This window comes from Priapulus caudatus, unplaced genomic scaffold, assembly GCF_000485595.1.
Source record: "Priapulus caudatus unplaced genomic scaffold, Priapulus_caudatus-5.0.1 Scaffold399, whole genome shotgun sequence".
Classification (NCBI taxonomy): Eukaryota; Metazoa; Priapulida; class Priapulimorpha; order Priapulimorphida; family Priapulidae; genus Priapulus; species Priapulus caudatus.
This window is the reverse complement of record NW_014577460.1, coordinates 150,402-163,867: the sequence shown is the minus strand read 5'-3', so window position 1 is coordinate 163,867 and position 13,466 is coordinate 150,402. Positions and strand designations below refer to the sequence as shown.

Below are 13,466 nucleotides of genomic sequence, written 5' to 3'. Positions count from 1 at the left end.
GGAGATTTTTATACTTCGTGTTTGAGTCTTGTACAATATTGTTGCGAGCGTGTGCGCGCCGTGCGCATGCGTAGGAGATGCGGCGATGGCCGCGGACGCATAGATACAGTCGATGTAGTGAAATCAGTAGCATCTGAGGCAAGGTAGTGTAGAAATTATAATTGTTCCACTATATATATGATAAATATAAAATATAATAATAGAGTCACGATTTCTCTATCGAATACTGTACAGTGAAAAGTATTGACGTTTGCTAAGAATCTACACTGATAATCTGTAAAGAACAACGTGAATTTATCTGCCCCGCCCCACTCCACCCCGAGTTTCTCTATATAAGGAATGAAGTTATTGTCGCGGTGATATTCTGTTTTTGTGTCCAACATGCTCCACGTCTGTTGCCGTGAAGTGTTTTTTTCTTTCATCGTTGTCGTATTAAACTGATCTCCAATGTTTACATCTCGTGTTTGCCTATGTTTTTCCGCATGCTCTTATGCATAACGGCATGTTACATCCAATTCCATGGCATTCCATTGGGCAATGGTAATTTAGACGGATGGATGGTGGAATGAGATGCATTGCATGGATGCATGGATAGGATAGATAGTTAGATTTTTGGCGGGTATTTTTTCTTTCAACCAAGCGGCGTCAACTCAGAGCTGAGGTAACCACTGATTTTCGCTCGGGCCAACGCGGCGTATCCGCGCTAGTACAACCTATCACGCCTCGTCAATCTGTGCACGTATTTTATGGACGGAAGCTAGACAGGACGCCGGCGCGTCGTTAGAAGAACGATTTCCGGCGCAGGTTTTTGCGAGTTCTGGGACTAGTCTAGACGAAAAGCGAGGGTAAAAAACTAACACACGGCGAACATAATGCGAGGGAGGAAATTTGTCGCCGAGTATAGCGTGGGCTCTTTATAATTCTTTATATTATTCTATTCTCGTTCTGTGCGACGTCATATAACTTGAAACATTGTTTCTTGCCTGATGCATGCTACAACTCGGATAAAGCAACGAAGAACGTGGTTCGCTATGTATATTAATCCGGAAAGAATTTACGCAAACGTGACTGCCTTATATAAACATGTGGCACGGCCTTTCTAAGATCATGAACCACACTCTTGGAAACATTGAGGCAATTACGTATATGATTCGGCATCGTGATACACTGATTCCGCGCACTATCAAATTGTGTGTGCGTAAACAGTATCCTCGTTTAATTACATTAACCTGTCACTGAATTCTCTACGCCCTTAATCTGTCCTGATCATAGTCTGTCATATTACGCCGTAGTTACGTTCAGTTAATATTGAATTTACCTGGGCCATGTTACCATACCAGCATGGGTACCATCGTACCGTCTGTTATACTACTAGTTTACTCCGCAATGCTTACTACGTTCTTAGTGCCTGTACACAGGCAATCAAACTGTCATCCGTACTAACTAAAAAATAACGACGATGTAACATAAATGTCACGAACATATCAAATCTATTCATATTTAATCCCAAAGCCACACAATACTGCCAGTCACTATTTACTGTAATTGATAATATAGTACATAGCCATACAGTGGGCATATACATTATCTTATTCCGTTATATTTCATATGGCATATAAAGCATGACGCACATAGCAAACAAGGAACCAACGATTTACCCAACCAAGACTACTTGTTACTTTCATAGTACAAATAGGCACTAGGAAACACTGAAGGACTTACACAGACTGCAAGACTATTAGCTTGGTACAGTTACTATAGAAACGCCTTACAAAGAACATGCGATCAAAGAGCTTAAATATTACAATGTATTATTAGCTATTGAGATGATAAGGAATGCATGAACATATATAGATGACAGTATATATATATATATCAGGAGTGTATGAAGTAGTGATAATCCCTATTATACACTCCTGATATATATATATATATATATAATATATAGTATATTATGACACTTTCTATTATAATAGATAATAAATATTAATTATTATATAGATAAATAGATCGATAGCTAGAGTAGATAACACAGATAGATTAGTAGTAGCATTAGATAGATAGATAGATTAGTTACGACAGACAGATAGATAATATATAAGATAGATAGATAGAGGAGTAGATAGATAGAATAGATACAGATAGATAGTATAGCCAAGGTTGGGATAAGATTAGATAGATATACAGATAGATAGATGATAGATAGATTAGGATCGACTAGAATAGATGATATGATAGATAGATAGATAGAATAGATAGGATAAGATAGATAGATAGAAGATAGGATAGATTAGATAGAGTAGGATGATAGATTGATAGATAGATAGATTACATAGATACATGTGGAAGCATAGATAATAGATACTGATAGATAGATAATGGAGATAGAATAGATTAGCATAGTCTATATTATGATACTCCTGATACCGTATAGGGTTTACAGAGTTAATTAGTAGACTAAAGTTTGAATACAGACGATGTTGAAAGACTTCACGTTACCAACATTTATCGGGATTTCGTTAGGATCAGAGAACACACCGCCGCGCTAACTCGTGCTTTCGAGAGAAAAAAGGGGTGGCAGCTTTTTGTTCTACGTGAAAACTAGACGCGCCGTGGATAGCGGCTGCTGGTGTTTGCCGGTGCGTTGGTAGCGCAAGCATGCAGGACGACCCCCGCCTCTCCCCACTTCACACACAACTACAGCCACACAGTCCGATATAATAATAGCGAGGTAATTATGGTTGGGATGGGGGAGGGAGTGGGGGCCGGTGCGCTTGCGTCACCGGAGTACCGCCCAGAAACTAAATTGAAATGTGATCGGATTCGAAGAAATGAGCGATATTATGATAATGCTATTCTCTGCTGGTGCGCGCGCGCGCGTTTGTGCGTGTGTGCGCGCGCGTGTGTGTGCGTGTGTGAGTGTGTGTGTGCGTGTGTGTGTGCGCGCGCGCGCGTTTGTGCGTGTGTGCGCGCGCGTGTGTGTGCGTGTGTGAGTGTGTGTGTGCGTGTGTGTGTGCGCGCGCGCGCGTGTGTGCGTGTGTGCGCGCGCGCGTGTGTGTCGCTCTACCTCTGTTTTACTTTCCTCTCTATTCCCTCCTCCCCTTCTCTCTCTATCTTCCACCTCCCCATCTATCTCTCTCTTTCTTTCTATCTTTGCACGCCCCTCCTCGCCGTCTCCTTCTATCAGCATTATATGATTATATTTACGGTCGCACAGTTCTAACCTTTCACCCGCCGCTCCCTCCGAGTGGCGAGGCGGCAGCGGCCGACCGTCGCCGCAGAGATCTCGTAACCAAATCCGCTCCGAACTTCAGAGTGATTTGTACAGTTGTGCAGCGCAGAGAAAAAAAACAGCCCCGCTGTGATCTCGGGCTAGAAAACACTCCTCGCGTATGTAGAAGAACCCGATAGGAGCGTATCAGGAGTAGATAATAACACACACATGTGTTATTATCTACTCTTGAGCGTATCAAGCCGAGTCTGGTCGTTGCTGCCAACTGCGAACAGCACCCAGCGAGCAGCGGCGTGTTGTGAGCTTTCATTAACTTGTCTTAGCAAGGTTTTTGGAAGGAGGTTCAAAACGATATGGCGTTTATTTACCTAACTTTTACAATTGCCGTCGTCGTTTCGCGTACGAAAAAAAGCGTTCGAAAAAGTTGCCGACTGTGCCTAAAAGCCAAGCGTACGGCGGCGATTTTCACAAACACCTAATTACGTTGTTAGTTATAGCAGACCTTTTTTGATTATATATGGTCGTTCGGGATTAGCAAGAATAACAGCCGGTTAGGCTGGGTAGCTCTTTTAATTTTCGCTCCGAAAGTAATCAATTTGAATACGGCACGCGCGCGACACCTGTTGCTCGGTTCGAACAAGACGCAGACGATTGTAGGTGGCGCTACCGTCCAATGATACTCGCCTGTTACATACTACGGTTGGCTTCCTTCGGTTATCCTCTCGGTTATTTATTATTTCGATTTTGTCCTCGTTTTTATTATTGTCGTCGTTGTTGTTAGTGGTGCTCCATGGAAAATTGAAAATAAATAGCAATATGCTTGATACGAAAACATTGGCTCTAAGAAGTTGTTTTTTTTAGAAAATTAGGATTTCCCGATTTTTCCACCGGATGTATTTTTTACACATTATTATAACTACATGTAATTTTATGATTACAGTCGCAGGAGCGCATCACGTCAATATCAAATATGCATTAATTCATTGAAATTAATCTCTAAAATATTTTCCAGAATACTGGACATACAAATGTCAACTGTAAACATCACAGATCTATGTATGAACGTGTATCTGTTTATATGCAGCACTGTGTGCAATATTAGTTGCAGTGCAGTTATGCATTTTTTAAATCAATTAGAGAAAAACTAATCACAACTGTTTTTAACGTCGGGCAACATATAGTGTATCATAAATTCCACCTATTGCCAGTTCACGTGCATAATACACTGTACATGGCACATCTCAAACAACAACGATTTTTTTTACAACGCGAACATATTTGGTTATAGCGTATCGTTGCGTTATCGTTTGCGTTATCGTAGGACAGACATGATGACAAAGATGCCGAGAGAAAGGCGTAGCAGCAACGCGAAAATGCTCGCTGCCAATTGTTTTTGCAAATTGCGTTCAGTCCAACTTCTATTACGGTAGTTGAGCGATATACAAAACGAGAAAACAAGCAGAAATTTTGATCAAAGAACCATCGTACAAATCATGATGAAGAAATCTATCACACACGATGATGAAGCTCTTGACATAACACATACATGGTTGCACGTAAACAAATTGCCACAGTACATTTCGTGCAGACAGATGTTAATAAATAATAGACATATAAAGTATCAGGCGTTCCCAGTTAAAACATCGTACGATAAGCTCTCAATACGCGAATCCTTGACATTTGAAACCATGTGCGACGGACGTTTACGAAAAGGTGAATTTACTAGTCTTACACATGCCGTTATCAGATTTAGCAAAACGGTATTTCAACTCTATTCAACGCTTATTCACTTATTTATTATTACATTCGCTTATTTTATTTCATTGCCATTTCAATGGTGATAGTTAATAGATTCAATATTTGAATGGATATGGTGAGATACAATATTTAGTTGAATGGACATGGTTTGCAAGCAGTTAATCGACTCGAACATAACTATGATTTATTACATGCGATTTCGAACTAGTTTTTCTAACAAATTATGCTAAACATGCACGATATTTCTTCTAAAACTTTATTTACAATAGTACGAGCAAGAATATTTAATTATTAATGCATTCATATTACCCTAAACGCAACGCCATCTATGCAGCATTTTATGCTGATATTAAAACGGGCAATCATACATTTTTTTACCCTGTCTATGACAGCTATATCTCTGCTTTTTACAACCCAACCGGTTGCCCAAGCAGATGTCTAAATACGCTTTTAGAAAAATCCGAATAATTAACACGGTAATTGAACATGATTGCGGCGGCTGCTAATGATTTAATGCTGCGGCTGCAGAACTGAGCAACTGATTGGGATAATCAAGTCATTAAAAGATGAAGACTCACAATTTTCAGACGCGTCAGTCATTGGGAAAGTACGGCAGCATTTGTACGTGTGCATCAGTGCGCGATACAACGGTTATAACCTTATTCGACAGCAAAAGAAAGACGAATCCCATCTCGAAACGAGACGAATTTCGGCACGTGCGTTGAGAAAACACAGGCAGACGGACACCTGCCTGATTGAGTCCGCAATCTTGCTGAACCACAAAGAGAACTTACGTGCAAAAACCAACTCGAAAATTTCCCGCGCGTGCTGCACTCCGTCCGTGCTCCTTCGAATCGATTAAAAAAGTTACACATGATCTCATCATGTGACACTTAGAAACAGAGAGCGCAAATAAAAAAACTACTTTCAGAGTTCGAGGAATCGAATGAGCTTGAACATTCACCACCCTGACACCATCCAAGCTGTACGCAGAGACGCATACATGGTCTACCATCCCTGTACAGGCAATGCTGTGAGGCCAGTGCAGCAAAGCAGCTTACCACGAAACCAAACCAACTGAGATTTAACTCCATCTTAACACCACGCCCGTACTTCGTCCGTCGTGCAACCCCGTGAAGATTGCACCCGATATCGCAGTATCGCTTTTGCCGGTCGATTCGCGACTCATCTCGCGTCGTTGCCGCAATGTTTCAGTGCTGCCACCTGCTGGCCTCCTATCATTTCTTCGCATCGGCCGCGACTGTCTTGTAGCGCTGCGCGAATAGTTCAAACACGTACTTCAGCACAGCCGCAGACGCCTCCTCGTGTACTGGAGTACCTAGAGAAACGGAAAGACGTACACCTTAATGCGCAAGCATGAACAAGAAGCATGCATGCCCATACGTGCTAGCTATATGCAACCATATACATCTAACAAATGAATATGTGTACACTATTAGTTTACTCTCATGGTAAAAATTTTTCTCAAGTTTCCCCGAAAACTAACCGTGCAGCTAACATGAACCCTCTTTAAGCAAACATAATTTAAAAGCACAGCCTCCTCATGTACTGGAGTGCCTAGAAGAAACGGAAAGGTGTACGCGGTAATGCTCAAGCATTAACACGAAGCATGCATCCCCATACGTAGCTAGCTATATGCAACCATACATCTAACAAATGAATATAATAAATGTAACAAAATAATGTACACCATTGGTTTACTCCCATGCTCACATTTTTTCCCGAGTTTTCTGTGGAAGAACTATGCTTTTTCCTTTTTCCTATGCTAAAAATTAGCACTGCTACTCGTTTCTCGAAAGCAACTTGTGCAGCTGACGTGAACCTTTTTGAAGCCAACATTACAACATAGTACATGAAGCTCCTCTTTCCGGTTAGCTTAAATTGACTACGTCACGAATATTCTATGGTGTATTTAGTAAAATTTTGTTGCCATTTTTTTTTACATTAAAAGTAAGTACTAATGAGACTAAATGTATCGTCAAATTCTTACCTGATAAGATTGTTTCTCAACTAGTTAAAAATCCAAAAAACATGAACGATTTGATATTATGATCCTGACCTTAATTGCTTGCTATCTATGATTGATGATATATATGATCTATGAATCTATCTATTGCTTGCTTAATTGCTTACTATGTATGAGTCACGAGTGTATGTTTACATCGAACAATATAGTAAAATAGGAAGTATAATGCAGCAATTTATCCATAAAACTTACATTTTTACTTATTAAACAGAATTACTTACATTTTGTGAAAAAGTGGAAATGTTTTTTTTATTTTTACTATTTACGGTGACATGATCACTTTAAACACATTCAGCCATGTCAGCATGTGCTGCCATCTCTGGTGAATAACAACAACAGTACAGGCGCTCCCCCGACTTACAAACGTTCAAGTTACGAACTTTCAGAGATACGAACAAACGACATCTACATCTACAGGATATGTTATAGAACATTTAAAACCAATCCCTGTTCCTCAGACTTTAATATTAAGTAATACTGCTTAAGGCTGGTAAAATATACCGAGTATTATTGGGGTATAGCTGTACTGTACAAATTTTTTTTTTTACAATGCTGTGCGCAGTGCTGTGGATTCAGTATTTATAAGAGTAATGTTGGACTTCCGAACATGTGGACTTACAAACAAACCCCAGGAACCTATCCTGTTCGTAAGTATGGGAGCTGCATCCTAATTGACAAATGCCACTATGATGCAGCTCAACCATATTCGTGTCAGCGTACGAAATTTTAAAACTCGGGAAGGAATCTACCTATCGCTAAGCGATACGCCAGTTACTAATCGGAGTAAAGTGCAAAATGAGTGAAAAACGCATAGGAAAAACCACAAAACTCCGCATAAACTGTGCTAGTGTGATACAGGCGTACATCGCAGCACCACAGGGCAACGGCCCAATCATGGTTAAGCACCCCCGGATTAGTTTAGCGCATTTGCGAAAATGAGGGCCGGGGTCCCAAACTATGATTGATCAAGGGCGTCTATACGTACCAGTTGAGAAGGTGGGGAAATCTTTCTCTCCATTCTTGAGCGGTAGCGGAGTGTTCACGGGCTGCGTATCCCGTACCCAGTTTTTGCCGACCTGCCGGAATAAAGTGCGCAGAGCTGCATTTGCCGGGCAGCGCCATCTAGCGACGAAATCGTCGCGTTTCGGCGATTTTTACAATTTCGGTTTTGCGTGTCTCACCTACCGTTTCTAACCATGTCATCTGCTTCTTCGGCGCCGGGTTGACTTTGAAGGAATGCACTGAGTCAGTGAGAGCTATTGCAAACACCTTTTTCTTGACGGCCTTCCACCGGTGTAACACCTGCAGGAGATAACGAGCAGCCTAACGATCAGCACCCATTATGTCAGCGGTGAATAACGACAATCTCGACAAATAATGACATTTGTTATATTCACCCCCGATTATGTGCAACCGTAATATCAATGCGCAGTCAGAGCGAAAACGTTGAAGAGGACTCAACCAATTCCGTGAAGGAATGCGTTAAAAGAACCCGAAAGCTTTAATAAATCTCTTTTTTCTCTCATCGACTTCTTCATCTTGTCTTGGCCATTTTATCGTCGAATTATTTACGAAAGCTACCGATATACCGAGCAAAACTGGTTTGCAGTCTATTAGTACTGTTAGCACTCACTAGATGGCAGCACCAGAAATTTAATAAAAATAATGCTTATTGCATATTTATGTGACGCCTGGATATAGAACATCGATCGCCGCAAAAACTTACATCCGAATCTCAGCGGAATGTACATACAGTATGAAGGACACGCATCGTAACCGGCGACGGCGTAACAATCATAAAAACCCCTCCAGGCCACGCGTCTGCAAAACGCAGCTCCGCACGCACCTGCACTCGCACGCACCGTGTCGGCCCTACGGCACCCTTACAACCGCATCTCCCACCCCACTACCACCACGCTCAGCGTTAAAGTCCGAACGACGTAGTCTGCGCATGGTTGGCCATCGTACCCAGAAATAAATATTTTTACCGCGGTGGAAATTATTTTTAGCGCCGTTAAATTATCCGTAACAAGGCCTCTAATTGGGTAAAAATGTCATAATGTAACCGCGGTTGAATTATTTCTACCGTGGCAAAAATCATTCATCTGCAGTTGAATTACTTGTATTACGGCCACTGATTGGGTAAGTAAAAGGGCTATAATTTAACCACGGTAAAAATACTTATTTCTGAATCTGGTCAATCAGAGCGACTAAACCTGTCGCCATGACGATGACGAGCATTTCCGCGGCAACGGGTTTGCACGCACACGTACCAGATGCACGGTGGCGACGCCGCCGTAGCTGTGAGCGACGATCGCGACGTGTTTGGCGCGGCACCGCTCCACGACGTGGTCCCACACGTACAGCAGGTGCTCCTCCGGACTGCCGCTCACCTGCCAATGACACAAAGAGAAAACCCCCGGGGAGGGTCAGCGTACGGAGTCACGACGCCATTAGGAAATCAGTAGGAATCACGAAGCCATTCGCGATGGAAAGAGAAAGAAAGGAAAAGAGAAAGGAGAACCAGCGTGCGGAGTGAGTGACAATGGCGTTCCCCACGCCGCTTTTTAATAAATAATGTTATAAATTTATGTTAGATTATCTAACGTTTAATAAATATTATTCGTAATGAATTAATGCTGCAGGACGACGGTTAATAAGTTAACGAGTACGATGGTAGGTAGGCCAACGGAAAGAGAAAACCCCCGGAGAGTCAGCGTGCGAAGTGCCGAAGCCATTCGTTTTCTCGCCGATGATAACACGTTTAATAAATATTATTCATAATGAATTAATGCTGCAGGACGACGGTTAATGCGGTAACGAGTACATTAACGATTATGAGTACGATGGTACGATGGTTGAAATGCCTATAACGCGGTGATAACGATGTGCATGCTCTTAGAACGATAACACGCTCGTAATGATGCTACACATTGTCATAAAATACTATCATGTTTGCAATAATGACACTCACTCGCCTAAAATCAGGCATGCCAACTTATTTGCCTACATCTTGAACCCTTAGCTCGCATCAACAATAAAACGAACATATTTGCCTGAATGTCGAGCACTCAGAGCATGCCGATAATAATCCCAGTTTATTTACCTAAATCTAGTAAACCTTAGCACATGCCAATGATAAATCCCATTTATTTGCCTAAATATCAAACACACTGTAGATGCCGATAACAAAACCGGGTTATTTGCACAAATCTCGAAACCCCCTGGCACATTCACGGATCGTCGATTGCCGGTTGCGTACGTTCACAAGTGACTTACGAAAACTCGGCACCCAGCAAACTCTCCCTCATGAATTCCCGCCCCGCGCACTCGCGACTCTTCAGGGGAACAACGCCGCAAGCCATGGAACAGCGATTTCGCAGCACCGACTTTCATAAACTCCAGAAACATCCATGAATTCCATGAACATCCATGAATGCCATGAACATCCATGAACTTTATGAACATCCATGAACATTCATGAACGCCATGAAGATCCATGAACTCGACCTGGCTCGCAAAATCAACTCGCGCTTAACCACCTGTGGCAAACTATCTCTGCGTTATACGCGACCTCGGACGTTCGGAGTCGCCACGAGAGGGCGCCTCTGTGTCACCTTGACGGGTCGGCCGTTGGGGTTGAGGCAGATGATGCCGTAGCCCTCCTGCACGGCTCGTCGGATGTAAGGAAGCTGTGTACCCTCATCCAGATTCTTATTGATTGCCAGACTGAAAGAGAAAGGGAACGGTGGGTAAAGGGAGGAGGCGGTGTATAAGGGGATAGGGGCGAGGTGTCCGACACGTGTTAACATGATAATGACGTTGCCGACTCGTTGTTTTGATTCTGTCCATTCTTCGACCCATGACTTTTCCTGCTCCCTCCTACGTCTTCGTCTCGTCTACGCTCCCCCTCACATGTCTTCTTACCCATGACTTGATATCTCATTTCGATTAAAGGTTGAGATCCCATTTCGATTAAAGATTGATATCTCATTTCGATTAAAGGTTGATATCCCATTTCGATTAAAGATTGATATCTCATTTCGATTAAAGGTTGATATCTCATTTCGATTAAAGGTTGATATCTCATTTCGATTAAAGGTTGATATCTCATTTCGATTAAAGGTTGATATCTCATTTCGATTAAAGGTGAGAAATTACTTTCGTAAGTCACACCCCCTACACCTGTCTGTAACACCTCTGTGCGCGGGCTCACACTTGAACAACCACTATAGGCGTTCATTCGAGTAATGATATCTGCACGATTAACAAATCTATATAACAAAGACCACCACCAACACGCAGCCAACATAAAAAAAGGCTACCAGCATGAACTAATATAGCAACACGCACGCAGCATAAACTCTGGCCGCCCGTATTGAATTTTATAGCCACGTTTCCACAACACTGACAACAGTATACACACCAAATGTACTCTCCGGGAACTTGCACTGACAAGCTAATTTCACTCGGAATCGACATTAGAATCGACAGTACGCACACGTAAGGTGGCGGAGATTCCACCGTGCAGCCCCAAGATTCATTCACACACGCACGCCACAGCCCCGGGGGCAATGATACAGGAACCACAGATCTACAGTTCCTCAACCGTCAACAGTCAATCTTCACCGCGATAGGTGTACGTAGCAGGTAGCAGGGATAATAAATGACGCACCCAACACTCCTACCAGCCGTTCCCGTCAGGACACGTATTACGACGAACTATAATAACCTCATAAAAATCTACCTCATAACCTCATAAATATTCGTCCTAGTCCTAGGGACAATAACGAAGACGGAGAGAGAAGCGGATCAAATCGATAGATAAACACTGCGGATTGCAGTGGAAAATGTTGCAATTTTGCAATTTACCAATGGTGAAGGAACAGAATTCCAATACGTAATGACAGAAAATTAATCGAACCATCTTGTTGCTACATAACATCAGGACTGTCATAATATAGAGTAGTATAAGATATATATATATATGGTGTCTATATTATGACACCCCTGGTAATATATTTTCTGCAATTTGTTTTACTAGTGTTGATGGAGACGTGAGACAGCGGCGTTTAACTGCGGTGCTAGAGAGTGTTCTTTGGCGGTTGCGTCTTAATCAGGCCCAACCCAGATCTCACAAAGGTTTTACAACACTCGTGCGAGTCGGTGAAAAATTCCCTCCGATCTAATAATTCGCGCCCTTCACATTTCTATTATTATTATTATTATATTATAAAAGACGCTAAAGATATGTGACCCTATGTGGCAGCTTTCTTCTCTCCTCCCCTTTCCCCTCACCTCCTCCCCCTCACACGTCTTCTCTCTTTCCCTTCCCCCTAACACATCTTCTTCCTCCTCACCTCCTCCCCCTCACACGTCTTCTCTCCTCCCCTTTCCCCTCCCCTCCTCCCCCTCACACGTCTTCTCTCCTCCCCTTCCCCCTAACACATCTTCTTCCCTCCTCACCTCCTCGCCCACATGCCCGGTAGGACCTGCCCGCTCCCCGGAATGATGAGCAGCAGCTTGTGTTTCGTCATGGCGTCGCGCGACGCGTAGACGTACGACGCTCGCTCGTCCCTCTTCCCGTCGATCTGGCAAATCAGAAGTCGAACGCACGTCAGATGCATAGACGCGACGTTCCTGACATTCAACATACGCCAGAAGACGGATAGACGCGACGCGAACCACACTTCTTTGCGGTGTTTCGTCGCCGTGGTTAAACTGGTATGAAACAAGCTAATACGTAACAACTTAGGAAAAGTTACATTTAATTCATCATCATGATAAGTCATCCACCCATTATCAACTTATCTATTTTTAATCTCTCTACATGCATGATGCATTAAAATACAAAAGCGATAACGGCTTACCGGAATAACCAATCTGGTGAAATTAAACTCATCCTCCAGTAACTTCTGCACATACTCTGCAACCAGCTGTGATACGATAAACAACAGAATTACGACCATGATAAAACGCTCAATAAAGTCACCTTACTAAGTTTCAGTAATAATCTCATCATTATTAGTTCAAATAACAATTATTAATTAACAATTATACGTTCCAAATCGGCACTGTTTTATTACACGTAGTATTGTTTATTATTATTATTATTAATTACTATTATTAATAGGTATTTATTAGCTACTGATAACATCCATGTACATAACCGTATGTCCAGTTCATAACCCTCTTATGCTTATGTCCAGTACATAACCGTATGTTCAGTACATAACCGTATGTTCAGTACATAACCGTATGTTCAGTACATAACAGTATGCCCACTAAACCACTGTATGTGTAGTACATAACCGTATATCCGGTACATAATTAACCGTATGTCCAGTACATAATCTGCTATCCACTACACAACCGTGTCAAGAACACACACACACACACACACACACACACACACACACACACACACAC

At 42.3% G+C, this 13,466-nt stretch overlaps 1 protein-coding gene across 1 annotated transcript in view; it reads right to left on the bottom strand.

Moving 5' to 3' along the window:
* Positions 1-4,083: 4,083 nt before the first annotated feature.
* LOC106809953 (protein FAM172A-like) overlaps positions 4,084-13,466 on the bottom strand; it is a 21,823-nt gene continuing 12,440 nt past the window's right edge. The window contains exons 8-14 of the mRNA XM_014813196.1: positions 12,908-12,973; positions 12,504-12,628; positions 10,655-10,766; positions 9,311-9,430; positions 8,223-8,339; positions 8,023-8,113; positions 4,084-6,329 (exon numbers count right to left, since the gene is read on the bottom strand). Coding sequence (XP_014668682.1) covers positions 6,229-6,329; positions 8,023-8,113; positions 8,223-8,339; positions 9,311-9,430; positions 10,655-10,766; positions 12,504-12,628; positions 12,908-12,973 — 732 coding nt within the window. The 3' untranslated portion in view covers positions 4,084-6,228. The remainder of the gene's footprint in view (positions 6,330-8,022; positions 8,114-8,222; positions 8,340-9,310; positions 9,431-10,654; positions 10,767-12,503; positions 12,629-12,907; positions 12,974-13,466) is intronic.